This window comes from Vombatus ursinus, unplaced genomic scaffold (genome assembly GCF_900497805.2).
Source record: "Vombatus ursinus unplaced genomic scaffold, bare-nosed wombat genome assembly UNPS02012602.1, whole genome shotgun sequence".
Lineage (NCBI taxonomy): Eukaryota > Metazoa > Chordata > Mammalia > Diprotodontia > Vombatidae > Vombatus > Vombatus ursinus.
Window position 1 is genome coordinate 3,169,729 of NW_020952380.1, and position 27,536 is coordinate 3,197,264.

A 27,536-nucleotide genomic window follows, 5' to 3' on the forward strand; every position below is an offset into this window, starting at 1 on the left:
TGAGTTAAACCCTTCTGAAATATATGGACATGCATTTTGTACATCATTCATATTTTAATAGTTTATGTGCATCAGTAATTACTGGTGGGTTTGTTAACTTTTGCTTTTTATCAAATTTACTTAGCTGTAGAAATATACTAATGAGTTAACTTTTAAAAATAACTTTGCTTTAGGAAGAAGATTGTGAAAAAGCCTTTTTCAAAATGGATAATGTGCTTATAGATGACAGAAGAATACACGTAGATTTTAGCCAGTCTGTTGCAAAAGTTAAATGGAGAGGGAAAGGTATGTTGTTTCTATTCCTTTGTTTCTCTGCTTTTTAAAATGCAAATATATATGGGTTCTTAGAATTTGGGCTATTAATAAGCAAAAGAATCACATAACTTTTTCATTCACATAGATATTATCTAGAACCTAATGAGGCCTTTTCCTGATGGAGAACAATGTAATGCTGTATGCAAGTGTTTTGCAGTCTGTTTATTCATGAATCCATTTATTCATAAATTACTAAGACGAGTTATGTTTAAAGTTATTGTGCCAAAGTATGCCAACTCTTTTTAAGGAGCATACACACATCATCTCCCTCTTTTGTATTTTATGTTGCAATATTCTCTTCAATCATTAGGTGGCAGCATCTGCCTTTATCAGTCCTGATTTCAGTCAAATTGGTAATAGAGAAATGAGTTACTGTGACCTTTTCCAGTCCAAAGAATTATCAGCAGAAGCTGGGGAATCTGGGTTCTACTCCTGGCTCTGCCACCATGTTGAGCAAGCCACTTAACTTCTTTTGGCTTGTTTCCTTGTGTGGAAAACAAGTGAGTTGAACTAGATTATTTTTAAGTTTCTTCTAGTTCTGAGTTTCTGTGTTTAACAAATGAAATTAATAAAAGAAGCATGTAGTTTAGTTAAACTTCTGAGGGTTCTTTCATGGAACATTAGCAGTTCATTCTTTTTATTGAATTCTGTATTTGTGAACTAACCCAACCATCTCTTTTCTTTTCCTAATAAACAGGTGGGAAATATACCAAGAGTGATTTCAAGGAATATGAAAAAAACCAGGAAAAGTCTAAATTTGCTCTCAAAGATAAAGTAAAACCCAAACAGGAGTATCCTTTATTACAGCTAGTTAGTTAACACTTACTGAGTACCCTCTACATACAGAATTCTGGGTGTTGTGGAAAATTGCAAAAAAATAGAAAACTTTTTTGCCACAAAGTTGTTTGTAAAATTATAATTATGTTCAAAATTATTCTTTAAAAATCTTTTAATACTTAGGTTTTTTGGACTAATAGTCACTATTACTAATAGTGTGCTAGGAAAAGGTTGAAAGATACTTTGAGTTTATTCCATTGTGTTTAGTCAGAACCATACTTAGTCCTAGATATAGAAGAGAATCCAACCTATTTGCAAATGGCCCTCAGAGAAGACTTGTCTCCTTCACATATTGATTATGACAACAACTTTCATAGTCACCAAATTCTTTCTTCTGTCTAACCTTAATCCCTTATATTTTAACACATTTCCTTCTATTTTAGTCTTTATTGGAGATAGTGATTATGTGGTCATCATCTTCTGTTTAAGAATTCTTCATGTACTTGAACTCCATTTCTAAATTTTCTCATCCCCTTAATACATTGTCATCATCACCACTATTATTGTGATAACTGGAGAGTATTTATTGAGCAAGTCAGTCAACATAATAGAATTAAAAGAAATTTTAAAAAAATGAGAAATTGAGATTCTTCCAAGTTTTGGGTTGAGACAAGCAGGAAGCAATTAAACATGCTGTTCATATTATGTCATTTTTGGTTTACTTGTCCTTGATAGACTCATTATGAATCTGTCATTTCACACACTGCACAGTTTGTTTTTTTGCATTCTCAAGTGAATGGTCTTTTTCTTTCCAGCTTCCTGTTAGCAAAACAGGTTCATTTTCCCCTACATCATTTAAACCTTTTTCTACCAAATATTTTTTGAAGGAAGATTTTTATCTGATGAACTTTTTGTGAAAAGCATTTATTGAATTCTTTTTGTCTGTAAAGCAGTGTAAGAAGTGCCGTAGTGCTTGGCAGCTAGCTAGAGCTTAGTAAGTGCTAGTTGATTGATTGTAGGGGAAAAAAAAGTGCAACTAGAATAATCAGGATGGAATTGCTTTATAGTAAGGTTGACTAAAAAATAATCATTTTTAGTCAGGAAAGTACAGAAGATTGAGGGGGATATCAGGATCCCAAAATCATCAAAGATCTAGATCAGGGGTTCTTCACTTTCATTGTGTCATAGGCTCCTGGGGCAGTCTGGTGAAGCCTGTGGAACCTTTCTGAGGATAATGTTTTTAAAGGCATTAAAACAAAATATGTAGGATTAAAAAAGAAGTTATTTATTTTGAAATAAAGATGTAATTGGGGTTTATTTTTTTTTTCATCCAAGCTCATGGACCCTGAAATCTATCCATGGATGAAGGGTTAGGAATTCCTGATGTAGAGTGAACTTGGAAATCTGTAGCAGATTTTTAAATGTGAAAGCTAGTGGAAATACTATGAGTTTGAAAGAGGTAAATTTAGGTTAGGGCAGATAAAAAGGCCGGACTAATTTGTATAGCTTGTTGAGACCATCATCAGTAGCTTTTAACCCACGTACCTACTTTTAACCCATGTACCTACAGGCATTATGAAAATGATACAGTGTTGAGAGTACCCTTGATGAAAATATGAGAAAGGAATAGGCAAGCTTTCACAAATAGTTCTCTTCAACAGACCACATTTTTACAACCATACAACTGTGTTTATCCTTTGTTGATTACCTAAAAAAAAAAAATTACTTGGAAGCATAGATGTAGCCTTAGTGACTTCTCCTCCAGTCATTCTCTTTTTAATATGTTAAGACCACACAAAATTCTTTGATAAATGCAGCCATAGAGGGAATTTTGTTCAGTGTCCCTTTGCTTATTAATGTCAAATGAAACATAAAATAGGGAGATGTGTTTCCCAAAAAGCCACAGAAGCTGTCCTTTGCAGTATCCAAACAGGATAGCGATTTTTTTTTTTTTTTGGTGAGGCAATTGGGGTTAAGTGACTTGCCCAGGGTCACACAGCTAGTAAGTTTTGAGTTTCTGAGGTCACATTCCAACTCAGGTCCTCCCGACTCCAAGGCCAGAGCTCTATCTACTGTGCCACCTCGCTGCCCCAGGATAGCGATTTCTTAAAGGCAGTTAGGTCCGCTAATGTTTGTTCTTGCTTGCAGGTGATATTATGTCAGTTACAACAAGCTTTCAGAGCGTTTTTACTGAGGTTCAGGATTTATCAAAAGAAATAAAGAAACGAAATGGATTAAAAATACTTGATGTTCAGATTACGATGTACATGAGTGTTGAAGGTCAGTCTTTGGTGTTCATACATCAGTACATGTATCTGGGGTAAGCACTGTGGATGGACAATAAAATGATCCCAAAATCAAATAGAAGGAAGAGAGTGGGCCGAATTGGATTTAGGAAATTACATAGTGCTTTTAATGATAGCAAGCTACTCTTGGTGTAAAGGCCAGTTTTTTCAACACATACTCTCTTAGTAGTGCTCTTTGATTACAGATATTGGAACAGCACAGTCCCTGAGAAATCAAAAGTTCAGGTGACCTAAAAGTCAATGGAGAGACGCGTGGTAGACCTAAGCAGTTTTATAGCATATTCCATTGGTAACCTGTGTTGTCATGGATATGTACAATTGGAAAAGGTGGGATCATCATGGCGCATATGAGAAGGCTGACAGCCTGAGTGTTTTGCTGATACCATGAAGTGTAAAAAGATCTAGAGGTAGGCCCTCAGAATGTTGGGTAGATCTTTTGTGGAGGGTCTTATGGAGAACATAAGCAAGAGAAGCAGAAACACCACCTGCATGGTTGTGATCTACACTGGTGAAAGGAACCATTGAAGAGATCACATATTCTTTGTTATATAAATAATACATTTAAGGCACTTGTTTCCATTAGAGGGGATAGAAGTTTTTTAAAAATGTAATAAAAAGATTAAAGAAAGGTTTGGATAAATTCAGAGATATTTTGTTAAAGGAAGCGAGGGCATGTTTGAAGGATAGAGATCTAACTTTCTGAGGATAACATAAAGGACAACTCTGCTTTTTAAAAAATATCTTTTGATTCCACTAGGAAGACAGAAAACATAGGTTTGACTCAGTATGATATTTCTTAAATTTGTATGAAAACAAACATAACATTTCTTATTGAGGAATTTGTAATCTAACATTATAGATTGAAGGATTGGGGCAAGCATTTTTATGTGTGATTGTGTTTATATACATACATCTGGAATTTATATTATCTGCCTGTGCAAATGTGTCATTAAAATTTAAGGTAAATATCTAACTATACCAACAGATTAGGGGATGGGGAGAAGTAAATTTGTTATGAAATTTGATTGCTTTAGGTATTTTTGAGCAATACCAGTGGAGAAGAGACTTAGGTTAGTAATTAGAGAGCCCAAAGGTTTAGTTTTGTTAGACTTGGGGAGGAGGTGAGGTTCTGCAAATGGTCTCAGGCAAAGTATAGAGGAAGGAGAACATAGTTTGAACCTGCCTGAAACAGACCAGAAAGAATGGGTGTGGGAGGGAAGTATTGTAGACAAGCCTTGTGGAATTAAAAAATGAGGAAAAAGGGTAGCTTTTAAACCATGCCATTTCTGAGATGAATCATTAGGTCATTGGAAGCCAGGGATATTTGTGGCACAGTACAGACAGGTACTCAAGGGAAAGGTTGGAAAGGGAAATAGATAGTTCTGTTATATTTGCTCTTAAGGGGTGATAAGACATTTTAGAAGAAGGACTTGCCACAGAGGAACCAGCAGTTTCAAGGTGTCTGATTTATTTGGAGATAGTTAGGATTCTGGCCCTTTATAGTGGTGACCTGGAACGTCAGAGGACACACTCAGTAGCATCTTCCACAGTTTTTTGCATTTAACATTATTCTTTTTTGTTTTGTTTTGTTTTGTTTTTTTAGTGAGGCAGTCAGGGTTAAGTGACTTGCCCAGGGTCACACAGCTAGTAAGTATCAGGTGTCTGAGGCCAGATTTGAACTCAGGACTTCTTGACTTCAAGGCCGGAGCTCTATCCACTGTGCCACCCAGCTGCCCCCATTTAACATTATCCTGATAACCCGTAGTTCCTAACAGGAAATGCTGACTCCCTTTTTAGATGATTCACTAAGGAGTACAATGACCTCCATGTCCACTGACTATGTAATGGTAGAAAATGCTGGCTGAGATTGTTTTACAAATTAAATTGGCTGTTTTATAGAAATTTTTTTAACTTGTTACCTTTAGAACTTAGTTGCTTTGGCAACCTCATTTGGTCCCTGAAGCCTTGTGTTTTAACAGATGACCAGCTCTCAAAACTACCCTTAACTATATACTTTAGTACAAAATATGATCTTGTGCTAGATGAAGAAACAGAAGACTATAAATCAAGTCATTCACATTCAAGTAAAAAACATAAGAAGAAAACTCATCACTGCTCTGAAGAGGATTATACAACCGTGAAAAATTCTAAGGTATTTCTAATTCAATTCCCCTTTATACTTAGCTTACAGAAAGCTAAATACTTGATCTCACAATAGTAACTTACTCACTTCGCCACTGTTTTCATTGATGGTTAGGAAGAATACAGTTCTGAATGTCATTTTACATCACAGGCTTACAGACACAGAATGGTTGGTGTGTTTGAGTGGTTAATCTGTGGGGTGCTGTGTCAGAAATTATAAATGGCTGTTTTGTACCTGATATTTCACCTAGGAAGTGTCAACAGGCAATCACAACTTCACGAAACTTACGTGAAAACCAGGTAAATGAACATGCATGTGGAACCCAAAGAGTTGACAATAATATAAAAGTTTGCATTTTTATGACAGCAGGACAAAGGAAGGAGGAGATACCAGAAATCTTCACCTAAAGAGGCATGGCATAGGAAGAGGGAAGGTGCAGGAAGGTGGGAAAAGGACAAAACCCCTCCCAAAGGGGAGGAGCAGGGTGACAGCAAAAGCCACTTTCTTTCCCCTTGGACCATGAAGATATGATAGTCTGCTTATCTGCAAGGGTCCCACCTACACATGCCTAGTACAGACTCTCTGGGACCTGTATCGATTCCCAAGGACACACAGGGAGTCCAGCTTGGGATGCAAACTACACGTTATGTCAGCTCAGGATAGGGTGGTGCTGGGGATGTGTGGAGACTTGTCCTTGACATGTTGAGGATCCCCTGCATATTATGGGCTCAGTGTTTATGGAAAATATAGCAACTCAAAAAGACAATTTTGGAGAACCCCTTAACTACAGAAGCTGGAGTGACTTGAGCTATAGATTGACATTTTCCCTCATCAAAAACAATCGTGAATGCTGAAAATATTCTCATTTGTGATTTTTAATTCCTCTCCACATAGAAAGTCCAGCATTCAAATAGCTAGAGAAAGATGGGCACAGAAAGTTATATTTAACTATATCATGTGTCTGAAACAAATGTAACATTCACGAGAGGTAGTATGGTGTTAACGGTAGAGAGCAGGCCTCAAAGTCTGCTTCTGACATTTTGACTATGTAACTTTGGGTATGTAACCTTTGGGTATATTTTGACTATTTTGCTTTAACTATGTAACCTTGGGTAAACCAATTAATCTCTTATGCTCTAGGCAGTTCTCTAAGGCTTTACGTTGCAGGAAAGGTAACAATCTGCATTGATAAAAGGACTGTCCTCACTTGGGAGTTCTCTATACCAAAGACATCACAGGACTAGTCCCTATTGCTAACATACTGACAGAACCTATTTTTCCCATTCTCAGAACCTTTTTTCTTGCGCTGATTAGGACAACAAAAGGATTCATGAAAGAAAATAGCTTATAAATGAAAGGCATGCCACCCTTTATTTTTCTTATTATTTTTATTCAACCTTGATATATATGGCTCTCTGTAACAAATAACACAACAGTTCACATTTGAAAAATGTGGTATATGTTAGAAATGGAAATCTGTGATACTTTTTTTCATCACACTTCAAAACTCTATTTCCAAGTATTATAGTTTAAATAAAATTAGTTCTTAATGCAAAAACAGTATTTAAGAAAGATGTTTTGAGCACCTCCTATGCATAGAGACTATATTAGGCTCTTGAATATAGAGATGAGTAAGTGGTGGTTTCCACCCTCAAGGCAGTTACAATGTAGTAGGAGAAATAAACGGTATACGAAGCATTGCAAGGTTGTATGTAGTAAGTAAATAAGAGTGGTATAAAAGGGCTCTAGGAATTTGGTAAATTTAACGAAAGAGATGGTATTTGAAGGACTGATGTAATTTTGAAAAGCAGAAATGGAGGGAGGACCTTTTAGTCACAGGAATTAGGACCCTAGGATTTAGAGCTGGAGGGATGTTAGAGAGCTTGTCTGCCTCCCTTATTTTGTAAATGAGAATTGGAGGTGTGACTTGCCCAGGGTCCTATAGCTATGTATTAGCAGAGCCAGGATTTGAAACCAAGTTCTCCAAATCCAATCTTATTGCTGCTACTCCACCTATGTGGGAAAGCCCCAGCCAAGTGTGTTCAGGGAACAATGAATAATCCACTTGGTCTGAAATATAAAATGTATGTAAGGGAGTGGTAGGAGATGAGATGGAAAAGTAGGTGCCAGTCTATCATATTTGTACTTCATTTTATAGAGTTTCTTTGAAGGTTTTAGAGAAGGGGAATGACATAACTAGAATTGTATTTTAGGAAAAGTAATGTTGTCTTCTAATGTTTGATATATATTTGGATGGGGAACACCCTAGATAAAACTGTAAATGAGGCCAACAAGGACAAAATTCTAATAAATATGAGTCTGTAATGAACAGAGGCCTAAATACTGATCAAGTGGTGGACATAAAGGCTTAAGACATTTAGACTAACAAATTATTTATAGCCTGCAAATTCTTTTCCTGTTGTGAATTCCTTTGACACTATTATTTTATCCCTTATAACCTCTCAGTGGCATTTATAATTGCTATCTGTTGGTATGGGAAGAATATTAGCCAGTTCTGCTATTTATATTGGCTTAGATATTTATGTCATCTAGCAGAAATAAGAGTGGTAAGTCCTTAATCTTTTAGTTTTTTTTTTCTTTTCATTAATGGCAATGTGGCTAAATTTTTTGACTGCAGAAGAATTGCTAGTAGTTTTCTCTGTTTTTCTTCTTTACCTTTTGACAAAATTCAGTATTAGCATTAGAAATTTTAGTTAGCCTACATTTGTGTGTTAATTAAAATAAAAAAAGCAAGAGTCTAAGAAAATTATTTAGTCATTAAAGGGAATTTTAAACACCCAAGTAATTTCCATTTTCGTCCCTGTCTCACATGATGAGGTGACACTAACTCCTTTTCACGCACAAGCGATCCTGTTCTCTCCTGTCTCCTCCAGCAGATTGCCCTCTTTATCAGCCCCCCTCTCTCACTTATCTTTACTTATTCTCTCATTTATTCTCCCTGGCTTTCCTATTACTTACAAATACACCCATGTCTTCCTCATCATCAAAAAACCTCACTTGATCCATCCATCTCCAATAGCTGTCCTACTACATGTCTTCTCCATTTTGTGGCTAAACTCGTTGAGAAAGCAGTCTACAATCAGTGCCTCCTCTTTCTGTTCTTTCCCTCTCTTAACTCTCTGAAGTCTGGCTTCCAACCTCATCATTCAACTTGCTCTCTCAGAAGTTACAAAAATATCGTAATTACCAAATCTAAAGATTTTTGTCTTCATCCTATTTGACCTCTCTGCAACCTGTGATGCTTTTATTCATCATTTTCTTCTTGATACTCCCATCTGTAGCTTTTCATGATGCTGCTTTCTCTTGGTTCTCCTCCTGCCTGTCTGATTGCTCCTGAGTCTCCTTTGCTGGATCTTCATGCACATCACACCCATTCACCATGGCTGTTCTCACAGTTCTGTCCTGAGCCCTCTTCTTTTTTCTCTCTAAACTGTTTCACTTGGTGATCACATCATTTTCCATGGATTCAATTATCATCTCTATGTTGATGATTCTCAGATCTACTTGTCTGGTCATAACCTCTCTATTGACCTCCAACTGGTCTTGCTTCTCCAATAGGACATCTTGAACTAGGTGTCCTGTAGACATCAAAAACTAAACTCATCTTTCCCCCTAAACCTTCTACTTGCAAACTTCTTTATTACTGTCAAGCGTACCATCTTCTTTCCAGTCACCCAGGTGTCAGCCTCAACTCCTCACTGTCTGTCACCCCACCCCACCCCACCCCTATATATCCAGTGTGCTACCAAGGACTTTATTTCACTTTCTTAAATCTTGTATACACCCCTTTCTCTCCTCTGACAGTGTCACTACCCTTCCACAGCCCCCATTACTTCATGCCTAGACTATTGCAGTAGCCTGCTGGTTGATCTTCCTGCTGCAAGTCTTTCCCTACTCCAGTCCATCCTTCACTCAGTGGTCGGTGATTTTCCTAAAGCTCCTATCTGACCATGTCACCACCCCCTAGTCAGTAAACTCCAGTGGCTTGCTATCACCTCCATGATCAGATATAAAATCTTCTGGCATTTAAAGCTTTCATAACCAGCTCCCTCTCCCCTCCCCCAAATTCCAAACTTATTATACCTTCCTCCTTACCCCACACCCCCCTTACATACTTTGCAATCTAGTGACAGTGGCCTCCTTGGTTTTCCTTGAATAAAATTCTTCATCTCCGGACTTCAGGCATTAAATGTTTATTGACTGATATCCACGTGTAATTCATATTTTCTATTCGTTCTTATTTTAGTTGATGAGAATGGTTTTGTAAGAATGTTTTGACTCATATTTTCAGATCTTTTAATTTGTTTTCTGAACCTTGATGTTCAATTCGAAAACTCATATAAATTTAGCTTTTCCACCCCATGCCTACATTCTGAAGGTGGTTAAGATATTGAAATTATTTTCACCCACGTTACAGGAAATGAGTCTTAGGTGGTAGGGTCACTTGGCAGGATAGGGTGATGATACAGTAATGAGTTATAATTCCCTGTTGTGGTTTTCATGTTTCATTGCTTGCATTTGTAGGGGCTTGCTTTTCTTTTTGTTTGTTTTAATTCTGTAGAATTCTGAGGTAGAGTAGCTGTTGAATAGCTTATAGAATAGCTTATAGGTCTGCGTAAGTGGGGTGTGTCTATCCTGATTGCTGACTGTATACCAAACTTTTTTTTGGGTTTAAAATTTGTAGAGTACCTTGAATGGACCAGTTTAATTTTGCTACCTCATATTTTGATAATCTTTTTGTATGCTTTTTTTTTTACTTTATTCATTATTATATGTCTGGGTCACTAATGAATTATTTTTGTTGGACTATATGTATTATGGATTTTTTTGTGGGGATAATGGGAGGGAGAGATAATAAATGCTTAAAAGAGAGGAAAGGACTAAAGAGTGAGCGACTGAGAAATTGTTATGCTACTTTGTGTGTTGAAATTAATTAAAGAGCTACTTAGCGAGTTGAATTAGTTGTATTGGTATTTGGAATTATGCTTTTAATAAAACATTTTTCAAGTTTTTAAGAAGAAAAGTGACAGCTAGTTTCAGGAAAACTAGGAGAAAAAGAGACACTTAATTATTCCAGACAACTTTCAGGAGTGTGAAGACCTCATATGAGGCCTTGAGAATGATTGGGCTGGTTAAAACTTAAGGCTTGCTAAAAATTATCCCCAGCAATTCCTATCAATTGAGGAACAGCATTAAAAAAAAGATAAAGAAAATTCTCTGTTCATGATATTCTTTAGCCAAGTATCTATCCTTGACATCCTGAGTTATACCTTTGTAAATTGTTAACAGTTCCTTGTATATTTTAAATACTACACTCTTATGTATCATATTTGCTGTGCTTTTCTTAATCTTATTTGCCTTTTTCTTTTTCTAAATTATTTCCCTGTTGTGATCATTTATTGTCTTAACAAACTCCATAAAGCATAGCATCATGACTTCTAATTTAGCCAGTATACTTCTTATCACATTTACACCTAGGGAAAGATGTACAAAAAAACTTTAAATAACCAAAGAATATTTATTTGCCTTTTGGGGTAAACGGTCTCAAAAATGGGGAAAAAAAGTGCTAAGCACACAGTAGGCATTCAAATATTTGTTGAACTGAATTGAAATTTGGTTTTTGGGGTGTTTTATTTTTTAACATCTGTAATAGCTATAATGTTAACAAATGTTGATATCTTTGGTATTTGTCATCTTTATTTCCCAATATCTCTGTCTCCCTCCCCTATCCAGAGAGACCTCTCTTATAATGGCTCTATTTTAATTATTGTTCAGCATCTACAGTTTTTTCAATGTAGTCAGTCATAAGGACTTGTTTTGATTAATTAATTCTGAATTCCTTTCCTCCTCATTCAAAGTGGTATTGTGGAGTCAGCTGGCTGTCTCTGATAAGTTCAACTTCTCATATTTTCCAGAGACAGAAATAATAACTCATTTATCTTGTGCTTTAATTTAAAGTTTATAGAATTCTTTCTTCACTACAACCCTGCAAGGTAGGCATTTCCGGTCTTGTGTCTCCTGTCTTGCAGATGAAAAACCTGAGGCGGAGAGGTTATGGAGTAAGTAAGTGGCAGAGAGACTCTCTCCTTTGACTTTTCACTGCCTGGCCATCTTCTCGGCAGTCGCCCTGACACTTGCGACCTGGAAGCTTTGACTCTTTCAGGATGACTGTAGTTCTGCTGCCTCATTGGTGAATGCTTCTTGTGGCCTCTCAGATCTAGGCAGACTCCAGCTGTGCTTCACTCTCGTCTGGGGCCGTCTTTTCTGATGCAGCTTTGTCATTTGTGCATGTACCTTGGCCTCTTCCCACTTTCCAGTTCAGGAGCCCTAATATCAGTACTACCAGTACTGCCATTGCTGCTGGAAGAGTTGTATCAGTCAGCTCCCCTGTGGCTTTATTTACCAGTCTCGAAGCTTTGCAAACCAAAATACCTCTTCCTGGCCTCCAGTCCCCTCTCTGTGTTGTGTCATCTCTTCACAGATAACTCTTTGAGGCCAAGGACTAGCTTCATGTTTCTGTTTGTATCCTGCCATTTAGCAATGTGTGGTACAAAGCAAGTGCTTATGAAATGCTTTTTCCTTTAACTCTTATCTTAGCTGTCATAACTTTCCATTAAGATGATTTGTTAAAATGTTGCTCGAATCAGTGACTGAAATCATCACATGACATCTGTGCTATGTTACAACATCCTCCAGACTGATCTCCTTACCTATAATCTTGGCCTCCGTCTGACCAGTTGTGCTTAACAGTTCCAGACTAAGCGTGTTCATTGCCCTGTTTATCAACATTCAACAAGAGCTTCCCAGCAATCTCTACTCACCCTACCTATCACCCTGTCTCCCTCACTGCTCCCCAAGACAAACTTTTTTATTCCAATTCGACAAAGACTAAACATCTGTATTCAGAACCTTGGGGAAGATTAGAAGCTATAAAAGATACAATCTGTGTTGTCAAGAACTGATCACACATGCACATGTGCAGGCATGCACACATACACACACACACATACACACCATTATAATAACTATTTCTTTGGCTTTGTATCTGTATGTTCTCTCAATCTCGGAAGCCTCCTTCTTTCTCTCAGCAAACCAATACAGCTAGAATAAGTAGAGATACCGTGAGTGAGAATAAACCTTTGTACCAAATATCTGTGATAAAATTTTCATTTCAAAGAAAAAGATTATACAAAGATATATGACTAAGATAAGTGGTCAAAGTATTCAATGATTACAATAACATAAAAGAAAACAAGACCAGAAGACTAAATCCCATTGAGCAATCATGGTCCCAGAGAGCAGATGTTATAACACACACTGTCTGTTCAGTAGATAAGTGGGGGATGGCTGGTGTGGAATAGACTGTTCAAGTGTGGTCATAAAGTGGGTTGGTTTTGCTTAAGTGTTTTTCTTATTTTGAGGGGAGGGGTCTATAATCATTTAAAAAACAAAAGGTATCAATAAAACTATATAGATACTTATTACAAGAACCTAATGTAGTTTATGATTTATGTTTGTTTATTCTTATATGTATATTTGAATATTTGCTGGTGTTTATCAAGTTGGGGATACATTTTTAAATGCATTAAAAAATTTTAAAAGCCAGGTTTAAAAAAATGATTCTTTTTACAAAGAATTGATATTTTCACACTATATATTCTAGGTAAAATATAAAATTTCCTTTCTCTATGACTTCTATACATTTTTGGATATTTTCCAGATCAGAACAGAAGAAAATTTGTGTGAGCACCGCGTGTCATTTCTAGGAATTCTGTAGAATGCTAGAATTTGTTTTGGCAGAGGAGAAAAGTAGGATTGTAGATATAAAAAAGGAAAAGGATCTTCCTTCAGAAGGTCACCACAGGTGGTAAATTGGGAACTGAGATTCAAACCTAAAATCTCTTTAGATTCTCCTTTCACTACATCACACTGAAAATTGTGTGAAAGGACTGAAATGGGATTGTAGGACTGACAGTCTTAACTGCTTGGGGGCACTGAGAGGTTAGGCAACTTTCCTAAGGACACACAGCTAGTGTGTGTCAAAAGCAGACTCTTCTAGCCAGGTTTTCCTGTGCATAAGGCTATATCCCTCTCTCCACTACACCATGCTGCCTGTATTTTGAACCTTACATTGCTATATCCCTGTCCACTTTTATGATCATTGCTAAGCTCTTTCAGAGTGTTTTATAAAGCACAGAAGTAGGATGTTGAGGAAGGTTTCAGCTTTTGTGTGAAACCACTCAACACTGTCCAAAAGGCTTAGATTGCCAAAGCATTCTTGATTTTAAGCTTTGACATGTATTTCTACTTTAATATATACACTTCAAGGACAGATATCCCCATGGACGCAGTAGTCATGGTCAGAATAAATCAAGAGGAAGGCAGTCTTGACTGGAGGTGGCATTTCAGCAACTCTCTGTTAGAGGAAGAAGAGAGAACCATAACATTTTCAATTCTTAGCCACTTTGCTGAGATTTTAAAATTTAATGGGAGTAGAAGTTAGTAAAAGACTAGAGAGAGGAGGTTCTTTATCACTTGTCCCACTGTCACTTTTATTCTGTGTTGTGAAGCTCTTCACAGGATGTTCCAGGAAGCGCAGTTGTTTGCTCTGACAGATGTACCTCATAAGAATCAAATAAAGGAGGAATCTCTCTTTTAACAAATACCGAGAAAAGCTTGTATTTTTGTTGTAAAGACTTGTACTCATTTAAATTTAGCAGCCTAGTTCTTAATTTTAGGTACTGATTCTTTATTGAAATTGTTTACAAATGAGAACTAAAATTTGTCAGCTTTTTCTCTTGGTCAACGTATACCTGAAATCTGAGTTGGAATCTGACCTCAGACTTTTACTAGCTGTATGACTGTGGGCAAGTCACTTCATCTCTTTGTGTCTCCGTTTTCACATCTGTAAAATGGAGATATTAGTAGCACCTGCCTTCCAGGATTATTGTGAGGATCAAGTGAAATGATGCATGGAAACACTTTGTAAAACTGAAGTTACACAAATGCTCGTTATGGTTATTATTATTATAATTGTTATAGTTATTGGTATTGATGGATGAGCATATTTAACAATGTTAGTATCTATATCTGAGTCATTCTGTGCTAGTTAGTTCTTGTTGAGTCCCTGTTAACAAAGCCCATATAAATAATACCACTATTCTATGGTGATGGTATATTTCTGAGAGACATGGAACACGGTGGTCTCTGAAGAATTCAAAGTGAACATCACACAGAAGGCAACAGAGGCAGGTGGTGGGTGTGAACAGGCTGCAGTGTAATCAGTGTTGGGCTGTGAAGAACAAGTGTAAAAGATGATGTCAGGGAAATGTGTGACAGCAGGAGAAAATGCTAGACTGATGTGACTTGAGAAGAAAGTGAGGGAAGCCTCCAGCGTGTTGAATGCACCCTCCTTGGCAAATTGATGGAAGGATCTGGAGTCACATGGGATGTGCAGCAATTGATAGGTTGAATATGCATCAGTGGAGGAAATTTCCCAGTGAAGGAGCTCAGCTCTCTTTTTGAATATTGGGCACTGTGGATAGTGTCCGCCAAATGGACTGTTATTGCTCCTGTAAATTTCTCACTTTTCTTTTGGCAGGATTCCAACTGGGACGGGCATCATAGGAGACATGGAGAATATTGTAAAGAGAAGCGGAAGAGTGAAAAAAGCGGGAGACCTCAAAGCCGCAGCCGCAGTCGATCTCGGGACCAAGATGTCTGCCATAGCAACAGTAAATCTAAACTCCGAACAGAATCTCGTGAAGGAGAAAGGGGTAAAAAGAGAGACAGAAGCAGAAGCCCAAAGAAAGTCAGAGACAAAGAGAGATCTAAGTACAGATGAAGGAAGATACATCAGAAAATGGCTTTTAAATTTCCTCTAGTGTGACTTATCATGCTAAATAAGGATTTGTATAGCCCTGAATCAGAGAAGTCAGAGACTGTTCTTATCTTTTATTTGCTTAAATCTTTCACTGGAGGTTTCTAGACATTTTCAATGAATAAAAAGTATACAGGACAGTGAAAGGCTCAATAAAAGATTTTTAAATTTTTCTTTGGAATGTTAACTAATTTGGTTAATAATAATAATAATAATAATAATAACAACAATATTAATAATAGCCGACATTTACATAACACATGCATGCCAGGCACTGTGTTACTAAGTGCTTTACTTAAAAGAGCCTTGCAACAACCCTGAGAAATCAGTACTTTTATTATCCCCATTTTTGTAGAAGAAGAAACTATGGCAAACAGGTTAAGTGACTTGCCCAGAGTCACACAGCTGCTACGATTTAAGTGACTTGACCAGAGTCACACAGCTACTAAATGTCTAAGGTCAGGTTTGAACCCAGGTTTTTCTGATTCCAAACCCACCCAGAGCTCTTTCCTCTGTGCCATATAAATAGTGGGGATATGAGGACAAAAGTGAAATGAGCAGTTCCTGCCCTCAAGGAGCTTATAGTCTTGTGAGAGTGAACATGTATGCATATAAATATATACAAAACAAATATACAAGGTAATTTTGGTGGGATGGAGTAGTATTTGGGGAGAATCAGGAAGGACCTAATGTAGGAGGCAGCAATTGAAGTGAGCTTTGAAGCAAACTAGGGATGCTAAGAACAAAGTGAAGAGAGAGTGCATTGTGGGCTTGGGGGTGGTAACAGCCTGAATAAAGGCTTGGAGATGGGTTATGAAATGTTGTTTCTAGTTTGGCTGGACCTTAGATTAAACATAAAATAGGTCCAGAAAGGTAGGTTCTGAAGAGCTTGAAATACCAAACAGGTTGTGTCAGTTTGAAAGGGCTGATCTAGAGGGAGAGTCACGAATTCATAAAAACCAGTTGAGAAAGTAATCCCAGACACTATTTTGCTGAGCACACAATTCTTTGTGAAAGCCTTTGTGAAATCTCAGAAAGTTCCTGGTCTGCTGAGTCTTCTGTTAAGCTGAGAAAAAGATTGCCAGCTTCAGAAGAGCCTCAATCCTAATGCTAGTGAGCCGTCTCCAATGGGGTGCTGCAGTTGTTAAGAAGATGGTTTTAGATGCCTCTCCTGAATAGCGGGGTGCAGCCAGTTGGTACAGTGGATAAAGCCAAGAAAATTTATCTCCATGAGTTCAGATCTGGTTTCAGACACTTCCTAGCTGTGTAACCCTGGGCAAGTCACTTAACCCCAATTGCCTAAAAAAAAAACCAAAAACTAAAACAAAAAAAAAAGCAAGGTGGTTTTATGACACAGGGATGACAGATGGAAAGCCAGACAACTCTATGGATACCCTTAAAATGTCAGGAGGAAGTGAGGAAATCCTCCTGTGTCCTGGATAGGTTGTTGTGCATCATTCCAGGGAACTTCCAAAGTTCTGAATCACAAATCCATTTGAATATTTTTACTCTTGCCACTTCTGAGAACATGATCACCCTCCCCCAGTTTTTCTAATTCATCTCTAACTCTGGTTTTTATTCTGTGTGAATCTATGTTTTGTTTCTTGTCAACAGTTACTGTTGAGTTTTGCTTTCTGATCCGTTCTTCTACCCTCCTTTGTATGGATTAATGAATTACATCTGTATTCGTATGGTTGCATTATATCTAGTTAAATGATGCTTTCTCTGGCTCACACACTCTTTACAATGTAGCACTCCTTCCCTCCCTCTCCCAACCCCCAACTTGTCATGGCAGGTTGGGTCCCCAAGGGCAGTTTCAACTTCTCTAAGAGTGATTTTTCCTAAAGGTTATTTATTGAAAACATTGTTCTTATTCAGTCATTTCAGTCATGTCCGACACTTTGTGACCCTATTTGGGGTTTTCTTGGCAAAGATCCTGGAGTGGTTTGTCATTTCCTTCTCCAGCTCATTTTACAGATGAGGAAACTGAGGCAAACAGGGTTAAGTGACTTGCCCAGGGTCATACAGCTAATAAGTGTCTGAGGCTGGATTTGAATTCAGAAAGATGAGTCCTCCTGACTCCAGCGTTCGCACTCTATCCCCTGCACCACCTAGTAGCCTCCATTGAAAACATATAGGAATGACCAAAGATTTAAAAAAAAAAAGTTCCCCTAACCGAGGACATACCATATCCTTGGTCACTCAGGAGAGGGGGCTCACACTTGAAGCACAAGGGTATTGAAATACATGAAGCAAACGTGTGGCCAAGGGAGCCCTTTTCTTCTTTTGAAGAGTCCTCAACTGGTTCACTTTGGGGTAAGATGCAGCCAATAGACAAGTTCCTCCCTTGGTTGCTGGGTTGGTGAGTTGATTCATTGTTGCTTTTGCTCAAGCAGGCAGCTCCTCAGAACTGTCTCCTTCCCAGACTTGACTGCTAGAGTTGCCCCCAGACACTTTTACCAACTCTAGATGTTGGACCTTTGATGGCTCATGCAGCTTCTCAAACTCACAAGGTCATAACCTAGTGTGTTACCTCTCCAGATATTCATTCACTTGAGTTCAAGAAAGAATAAACACAAGAGACGAAAGACATTGGCATCATTCATTCCTAGTGACATAGGAGCTGGATGGGAAAGTAAGGGAGCTTAGCTGCTGCCTCTCCCCCCATCTGAAGGCTTACAGCATTTTTATCTATTTGCTAGAAAGCTGCCAGAGTAGAGCAAGAAATTGAACCTTTTATATTAATACTCAGTTCTGGCTTAGCCTTTATTGCAAGAGTTTTTGGTATCATGGGCTTCTTTGGCAGTTGGGTGAGTCTGTGGACTCCTCAGAATAATGTTTTTAAATACATAAAATACATAGTTATAAAGGAAACCAGTTACATTGAACTATACTCCTCTCTCTCACTCTCTCAAAAGATATATATATATATATATATATATATATAAGTTCCCAGACTTCAGGTTAAGAACTCCTGCTCTATTGAGACCTCTGGCTTCTCTGCCAACCAGAACATTTTTCATCATTACATTATCACTCTCACTTATGGCTAGGAACTGACTCTCCAAAATTCTACATGGTGGATTGGTAGTAGATGGAAACTCATTCTCTATATAACTCACCAGGAAGTGTAAATATGTGCTTGCTCTAAAGACTGGGCCTTCATTGTCCAACCCCTTCCTTTGCTCTCTCCCATTACACAAAGAAAAAGATGAGGAAGGACAGGGAATGAAATCAACAGTAATAATCTATTGTTGGAATTGTCCTGTCTGATCCCAATCAAATCCCCTCCCTATTTTTCAACCAGACTTAGGTCACTGGTTCTTATGCTTTTTCTCCAGATAGAGATCCTGTGCCTGACCAGACTCTGCTGGAAATAGAGGAGCAAGATACTGAGACAGGAATCCTGATATCTGTATTCTCAACTCTCCCACAGTTTAGGATGTACCTGTGGAGAGGAAGACTGGCAACCCTTGGTGTTGGCTCAGATCCAACATCAGACTAAGATGTATGCAGTGATGGACTAAGTCTGCTACCCATCAAATTACATGTCATAATCTGAGTAACAGACATTCTCTGTCCACTTGATTTTTTTCTTTGTGGCTTGGTATGCTGATCTCCTTTGATCTCAGGTAGACTGAGTAGAGCACCTGAACTACATGAAGTCAGCACAGTGTTATCTGCAAATGGAAACATCTGGCGAACACTTCGATGATGAGGAATCATTCCATTTCAACTTTGCATCCTCTGTGACACTGGTGAATTTCATTTTTTAAGATAAGAGTAGCTGGTCTCAATTAGGCAAGTGATAAATACAGATTTTAAGGAAAAAGTTATTAATTAGAAGTTCTGTTGCACTGGCTTTGAGCTATTACAGTTAAAAATCAGATGCATATATACTTAGAAAATATAGGCATTGAACAGTATAGAATAGGCATAGTATAGAATAGAACAGGCATTGAATAGTATTGATCTTGAATTCTACTGTAAAGGGACTTTTGGGGTACAGTCCAGCCTTGCTTTAAATTGTGACTAGGTCACGGTGACTAAGATGGAGAGGAAAAGTGAGTAGTTCTTCCCAAGAACCTGTTTTCATCATCATATTGTAGCTTTCCCTTTTAAGCGAATAGCAGCATCTAGACTGAAAATACAAATCCCCACCCTCAAACTCCCCACAAATACTTCAGGAAGTAGGTAAGGGCCTTTGGGTGAACTGCAATATTTTCCATTCAGATTTAAAACAAATAGAAAAACCTCACCTAGACCGTCATTGCTTGAAAATAGAATTAGTCACTAAATGCCATCTTTACCTTTAAGTTTTCCTCCTACCTCTAAAGTTGGTGCATTTTCAGGAACTTGAGTCAGTTTAATTTTTTAAAAAGGTGAAGAGTAAACCCATTTTAAGTAGATCAATAACTATGCCTTTGCAAAATTGGATTAACCACTCTGGTTAATTCAATTCCCAAAGGACACGCTTAAAAGAATGAAAATTTAAAAGAAATTTTTTGGTGAAAGTTCCAACCTCAGGTTTAGTTTGGTTTGAGTCACAAAAGGTGTTCAGTTGATTACTAAAGTTGAAATCTTCAGAGCAGGAGCCTTACATTCTTTACCTCCTCTTTGACGTTGCTATGAAACCTTGTTTTGATGGGAAACATTATAGACATTTGCTCCTTCCTGTTACTAAACATTTGAATGTGGGGATCCCCTTAATTTCTCATATAATCTGTTTTCTTCAGGAACAAACATAGAGCAAAACTGAGGAGTGAAAAGATCACAGCTTGAAGTTTCTTTAAAGAAAACTTCCATTTCAAACTCTCTGATTTTACAGATAAGCAAACTGACCCCATTGCCATTAGGGGTCTTTGGTTTAAGAGAGACAGCCAAATGACCATCCTTTTATTAATGCCCTGCTGGCCTTATTAATAAAGTGATTAAATTACCCAGAAACTTTATCTCTTGAACCTTTTTAATCATCACATCTGGTTGTCTTAAAGTGGTCACAGTTAGGTTGGAAGCTGATATTATTAACTGCTTCCATGAATAACATAACTGTGTCCATTGCCAAATACATAAGACAGGCTATACTCTGAGTGGATAGATAGTAATGACAATGAATTTTTTTTTCCTTCTGTTTGTCATAACTTTTCATTGTTACTGACATCCTTTTTATCTGCTAATTCTCCGAAAACCAACCCAAATGAAAACACAGCTTTCTCCTATTAATGCTTATGGAAAATACAGTGATGAGTTTTACAGTAAAAAGCACTGATTTCTGATGTACATTATCTCATTCAGAATGGAATCTAGAGATTGCTGCCTCAGGCATAGCTTGGTTGGGTCAGGTATAGAATTTTGGAAGCCAGAGGTTCCCTGGTCTATCTGAAAGGCAATTTCAGGCAGTTAGATTCGGCTTAAATCTCCTGTCCCTCTTGCTTTCATTTTTCTTACCCAAAAGAGATTACGCAGTGTAAAAAGTGGGCATAGCTGTTGCAACCAAAAAGAATGGTAAAAGCACTGTTCATTTACTAAGCATTTATGTAGCACTTTAAAGTTTGCAAAACACGTTATTCATATTATTTTGATTCTCACAATAACCCGGGGAGTATACCTGTTTTACAGATGAGGAAATAGGCTAAAAGGTTAAATGACTTGCCCAGGGTCATACAGCTAGTAAGTGTCTGAGGCTGGATTTGAACTCAGGTCATCTTGACTCCAGTTCAGCACCCCATTTGTACGTGTTGTTCAGTTCTTCAACCATGTCCTACTCTTTGTGACTCTGTGGACCATACTGTCCGTGGGGTTTTCTTGACAAACTTGCTGGGGTGATTTGCCATTTCCTTTTCTAGTGAATTAGGCAAACAGATTAAGTGACTTGCCCAGGGCCACACAGTTAGAGAGTATGTGAGGCTGGATTTGAACTCAGGTCTTCCTGACTTCAGGCCTAGCGCTCCATAGTGCCACCTAGCTATTTAGTAAATAACTTTCAGTGTGTCACAGTAGAAAGATCACTGGCTCTGTAGTCAGTGGATCTAGGTTAAAATATGACAACTAACATTGTTATGACCTTGAGCAAGTCACTGACCTCTCACTGGCCTCAATTTCCTCATCTGTAAAATGAAAAGGTTGGGATAGATGCTTCCAAAGTTCCTTCCCTTTCTAGAACTATGATCCTATAACCAGGGAAGATGGGAAAGACTGGAGAAAACAAGCCAATTTTATTAGTAGAGCACACCGTGGTACGAGCTGCAGAAAGGTTGTTTGTCTGGATCAGTGAAGGCCCAGGGAATAGAGCAAAATAGGAGGACAGAGAAGTTCAGGGAGTGAGGCCCTGGAAGGACTGGTAGGGCTGAACAAGGGAGCTCTGAAAGTTGGGATAAGTCTGAGGTGGAAGATTTCCAGGGGATGGATTCCTGTGGGAAGGAGGTGACAGATTTGTAGAGTCCAGAGATCGGGAGATGCTTGCTAAGCTAGAATGAAAAAAAATGTTTTGCTAAGTATGTACAAAAAAATGCTTGCAGAGCATCAGAGGAGACATTTGGATCTTGGAGGTGGTGGTGCAATGGATAGAGTGCTGGGCCTGGAGTCAGAAAGACTCATCTTCCTGAGTTCAAATCTGACTCAGATACTCACTAGCTGTGTGACCCTGTACAAGTCATTTAACCCTGTTTGCCTCAGTGTCCTTATCTATAAATTGAGCTGGGGAAGGAAGTGGAAAACTGCTCCAGTATCTCTGCCAAGAAAACTCCAAATGGGGTCATGAAAGTCTGACATGACTGAAAATGAATGAGTACATTTTAATGCCTAGAAATCTTCATCATCTGAAAATCCACTTCCCCTTAAGATTCAAGGATATATAATGCTATTGGTAGGGACTGCTTCCCCTATCCCACTAGATAGTGACCTTTTAAGAAGGGCAGTGACAGGGCAGGGAGGTGGCACAGTGGATAAAGCACTGGCCCTGGAGTCAGGAGGACCTGAGTTCAAATCCGGCCTCAGACGCATAATACTTAATAGCTGTGTGACTCTGGACAAGTCACTTAACCCCTGTGGTCTTTTAAAAAAAAAGAAAAGAAAAAGGGCAGTAGCTTCTGCTGGGAATGCTGTCTAGAGTTCTGAATATAAAGTAAGGAAGACCTGAGTTCAAATTTAGCCTCAAATACTTTAGTAAGCTCTATGCCTTAGTTTTTTTCATATGTAAAATGAGGATAATAATAGCACTTTTTATTATATTACCCAGGGTTATTGTGTGGATCAAACGAGATAGTATTTATAAAGCACATTTGTAAACAAATGCTAGCTATAAATGTTAGCTATTACCTACACTAGCTTCCTAGTTTATGAGGAGCCACAGTAGTGAGATCATTGGGAAGCCTTTATGAAGACGTTTTGGATCATACACTTTCGATGTTGTTGAGTCATTTCAGTTGTGTCCGACTCTTTGAGACCTTATTTGGGGTTTTCTTGGTAGAGATACTGGACTGGTTTGCCATTTCCTTCCACTCATTTGACAGATGAGGGAATTGAGATAAACAAGGTTAAGTGACTTGCCCAGGGTCACACAAGTGGTAAATACCTGAGGCTGGATTTGAACTCAGGTCTTCTTGACTCCAGGCCCAGAACTCTATCCTTTGCGCCACTTAGCTGCCTCCATACACTTTGACACAATATATAATTGTGAGTTTATAATTGTGCTATTATGAACCTATTAAAGATTTGTCAGTCAGTTCTGACACGGTTTTCTTTATTTGTAAAGTGAAGGAGTTGGAGTATATGGCATCTGAGATCCCTTTCACTTGTGACTCTATGAACAAAGATGTTCTCTAAGGACTCTTTGAACTCCAAATCTATGAGCCTGTATTACTTTGGGAGCTTACCATCTTATGCAGATGATGGCCTCATGAATGAGCATAGAAATAAACACTGTACCAGCTAATACAGACAGTGAATAAAGACTTTATCATGTGCAGATAATGTATTTAAACAGTATTTTAAAATTGGCAAAGCCCTTTCCTCACAGTAACTTTGAGAAGTAAGCAAGTATTACCCCCATTTTACAGAAAAGAAAACTAAGCCTCAGATAGTTTAAATGATTTACCCAAAGTTGCACCACTAGTAAGTGGCAGAGCTGGGACTTTAGCCAAGATTCCAAATCCAACCTTCTTTTCATTACCCCAAACTGCCTTTGTCTTTGGTGAGTCAAAAGGGTAGATGCAGGGCAAATTAATTTAGTGGTGGAGGATAGAGAAAGTTGATGTGGTTGTGTGTTCAACTGGAGAGCTCCATGGTAGATTATACCCTTGCTTCCAGATAGTTAGGAAAGGACCAGAAGCCTCTCCAGAGTCCACTTGATTTTGATTTCTTTGGGAGTTGACTTTGTCAATTTGAAATTAGTTCAATTATTTAGTTATTTGAATTCATTCAATTCAAATTGAATTAGTCAATTTATTACTAGGTATTATAAGAGACAATCAGCTTCCCAAAATAAAATCAATCTAGTTTGCTCAGTAATATCTCCTGGAATAGGAAGCTGCTTTGGGAACTAGAAATTTTAGCAAAAGATCGTATCTGTAAGAGAACATAGCTAAAACAGATAAACAGGACAGCTTTGAAAGCTACAAGTTCAGTTTTTATATATAAAAGAAAAGATATTATTATATGTAAAAAAGATAAGTTATATATAAAAGAAAAGGAAGTTGTAGATATTAGAAATCTGAAGTTTCATGTACAACTCTTTTTCTGTTATGATATATCTGTGTATATGGAAATATCCATTTTTGTTTGGGGTTTAAAAGTTCAGAATAAAAATAAATTAAAAATAAGAGAATATAGCTAATCTAAACTCACAGATATAATTATGTTACTCCTCTACTCAAAGGTCTTCAATGACTCCCTATTACCTATAGCATAGAATACCAAATCCTCCGTCTGGCACTTTAGGCCCTCCATGACTTGGTGCCCCACCTACCTTCCCAGTCTTGTTTCCTGTTATTTCCTTTTATCCATGCTCTATTCCACTCAAATTGGACTGTTTTGTTGTTTTCCTATACACGATATTCTATTCCTTGCCTTGGTGTGCATATGGTCTCCCTGCATCAGGAATCCCCTTCCTTCACACTTTTGTTTCTTAGAATCCCTCTCTCCTTTCAAGGCACAGCTCATGTGCCCTAGCCTATAGGATACCTTTGCAAATCCCCTCATTATTGCTTTCACCTTCTTGACATGTTTTAAATATAAGTTTTTCTATGTCTTGTATTTCTTTATCTTTGTAAATGTTGTATCACCCCAGTAGAATGTAAGCTCTTTGAGGGCAAGGAGTCTTTCATTATGGTCTTTGTATCTCCAATACCTAGTGCCTGGCACATAGACAAATGTTTATTGAATTGAATCAAATTAGCCAATTTTTTTTTTCTCCAAAAAATAATCTTTAAAAAGAAATACAGGGGGCAGCTAGGTGGCGCAGTGGATAGAGCACTGACCCTGAAGTCAGGAGGACCTGAATTCAAATCCAGCCTCAGACCAAACACTTGACATTTACTAGCTGTGTGACCTTGGGCAAATCACTTAACTCCAATTGCCTAAAAACAAACAAACAAAAAAAATAGAGCTGCTTGGATTTTCCCTAGACTAAGTGAGGCCTAGTATTTCAGAGCCACTCTTCCTTTAACCCTTATTATGGTTTCAAAAGGCTATTTTTTTGGTTGGAGTTTTGGGAATAATAATAATTGAGCCTAAAAACTCTATTGTTGTACACATTTTATATAATAGATATCTCCATATGAATAATCTTTTTGTCAATGAAATTTTATTTTCCCATTGAAGCTATGCATCCTCTAAGGTCACATCCTACTTCTTCCCCAAACCTTTGCTGACCACTCTAGTCTGCTGTGATCTCTTCTTTCTTCTGACCTTCTTTGACCTTGTTCTTAGGATTAGACATGAAGACAGTATTGACTTCTTTTATTCTCTTTTGTTCTGTTTCCTGACTGCCCTAACTAGAGTGTAGAGCTTCTTAAAGATAGTTCCTCCCCTAGGCCTCTTCCTATCCTCAAATCCAGCACCTTATCTATCTCTAATAAAAGCTCAATCAATGTTTTGGCAAACTCAGATGTAAATTGATAGATTTATCTTGATTGCTGTTTGATCTTCAATTGGAAATAGCTCTTCCATCTTAATATTTAAATTCTTCTCCCTGTTTCCCACCCTTTGACCTATGTGAGAGGACCAATATTTGTCAGGGTTTCCTCTTGTTCCAGCAATAGGGATTTGTTTTCCCAAAAAGGCAACAGTTATTCCTAGGACCTGATTGACCCCTGCCTCTCTCGATGTAGCTTCCTGGTTTTCTAATGGTACAAAATGTTCCATTCACTTGGAGTCACCAACTTGATGACTGTCTGAAGACCACTGGAGCCATCACACCCTGCCCTGCTGATTCAATGTGTTTCCATATGACAGACAGTAACAGGGCTGGTATCTGTAGAAGTTAAGTACCACTGTCCCTTAGTTACATATTTTTGCTATGTTGGGGCAAATTAGGCCTCCTTTTGTTAACTGTTCAATGACTTGGCTAGTGTCTCATATCGTCTCAAAATGGAACCTGATCTGAGTGCTGTTATCAGGCCCACCTGTAACATAGCTACTCTTTCTAACGAGTGTTTAAATTCATGTGAGAAGCTCTTATTTAATGGAAGCCTGCAGTGAATTGTTTTGTAGTTTTGTAAGAGGGACTAATCATCATCTCTCTATCCTCTCTTTAAGTTCTGCTAGGCACACTGGTAGCTGTGCTATTGCGCTCAACTCTCTACTGGAATGTAACTTCTTTGAAGGCAAGAGTCTTGTCTTATACATCTTTTTTTATTACCCCATTCTCTTTAGCCCCAATGCCTAGTATTTCATCCACAGACATAGCTTGATCATTAATAAAATCTGTTTAAAGGTTCTTTTGTGGGGACTTCTCCCTTCTCTGGTTCATTGTCCCTCATCAGATTGTCTAAACTGGAAACTTCAGTAGCTTGACTCTGCCTAGACATAACCTGGTCACCAGCTCCCCTTACAACCACATAGGTTTACAAGATACAAAACATGAATGGTTTTATTTACAACAGTGTAAACAGAGAATTTGCATGACTCTGCAAATAATGGTACCCCCAGTGAGCAACCTCCCCCCCCATCCCTATGACTTATTGTCTGCCTCTAGCTGGGGAGGGAGGAGGGGGTCAATGTTTGTCTCTTCCTCCACAGCAGGTTGTTATTTATTTTTGGCCACTTTCATTTCAGCAGCTGTCTCCAGTTTCTGTTCTCCTCACCATTTCCAAGGCTCAACTCAATTGCTACTTCCTATGTAAAGTCTTTCTTGATTTTCACCCACCCCTCACCACACCCCCAGCTGTTAGCATTCTCTCTAGCCTTAAAATATCTTGTAATTATATGTATATATATGTTGTTCCTCCCAGTATTTGTGTACTGCTTGAGGGCAAGGCCTGTTTCTGTTTTTAATCATTCTCTCCTGAGAGTGCCTAGCACACTATCTTGTGCATAGGAAACTCTTGTTAAATGTTTGTGTTTAAGGGCTACTGTAGTCAGTGTTACATTTGTTGGATGAATTAATTAATGAGTTTTCTCTAGAGCTCCACTGCCCCTCTAATGGTTGTCTCATTACTGACCACATGTGCTAAAACTCTGTGGCTCTTGATTCTTGCGGCTTCCCTCAGTATTTGTTCCAATAAATCTCCACAGAGTAACTGGAGTAGGTGGTTGTTTCATTGCCATCTTGAAGCATTGAGGCACCCAGAGAGAGAGATTGGTGTATATTTAGGTAATCAAACAACTGCCACCATCTTGGTTTTTTTTTTTTTTTTAGTGAGGCAATTGGGGTTAAGTGACTTGCCCAGAGTCACACAGCTAGGATGTATTATGTGTCTGAGACTGGACTTGAACTCAGGTCCTCCTGATTCTAGGGTTGGTGCTCTATCCACTGTGCCACCTAGCTGCCCCAAAATTCAATTTGATAATTTTTTTTAAGACTTTTTTTGGGGGGGTGAGTGGGAGTTAAGTGGCTTGCCCAGGGTCACATGGCTAGTAAGTGTTATGTGTCTGA

The 27,536-nt window shown here is 38.1% G+C and overlaps 1 protein-coding gene across 1 annotated transcript in view; it reads left to right on the forward strand.

Annotated features, from left to right (window-relative positions):
- PPIL4 (peptidylprolyl isomerase like 4) overlaps window positions 1-15,615 on the forward strand; it is a 39,289-nt gene extending 23,674 nt beyond the window's left edge. Inside the window, exons 10-13 of the mRNA XM_027858006.1 lie at window positions 174-285; window positions 1,013-1,106; window positions 5,418-5,550; window positions 15,164-15,615. Coding sequence (XP_027713807.1) covers window positions 174-285; window positions 1,013-1,106; window positions 5,418-5,550; window positions 15,164-15,406 — 582 coding nt within the window. The 3' untranslated portion in view covers window positions 15,407-15,615. The remainder of the gene's footprint in view (window positions 1-173; window positions 286-1,012; window positions 1,107-5,417; window positions 5,551-15,163) is intronic.
- Window positions 15,616-27,536: the final 11,921 nt, after the last annotated feature.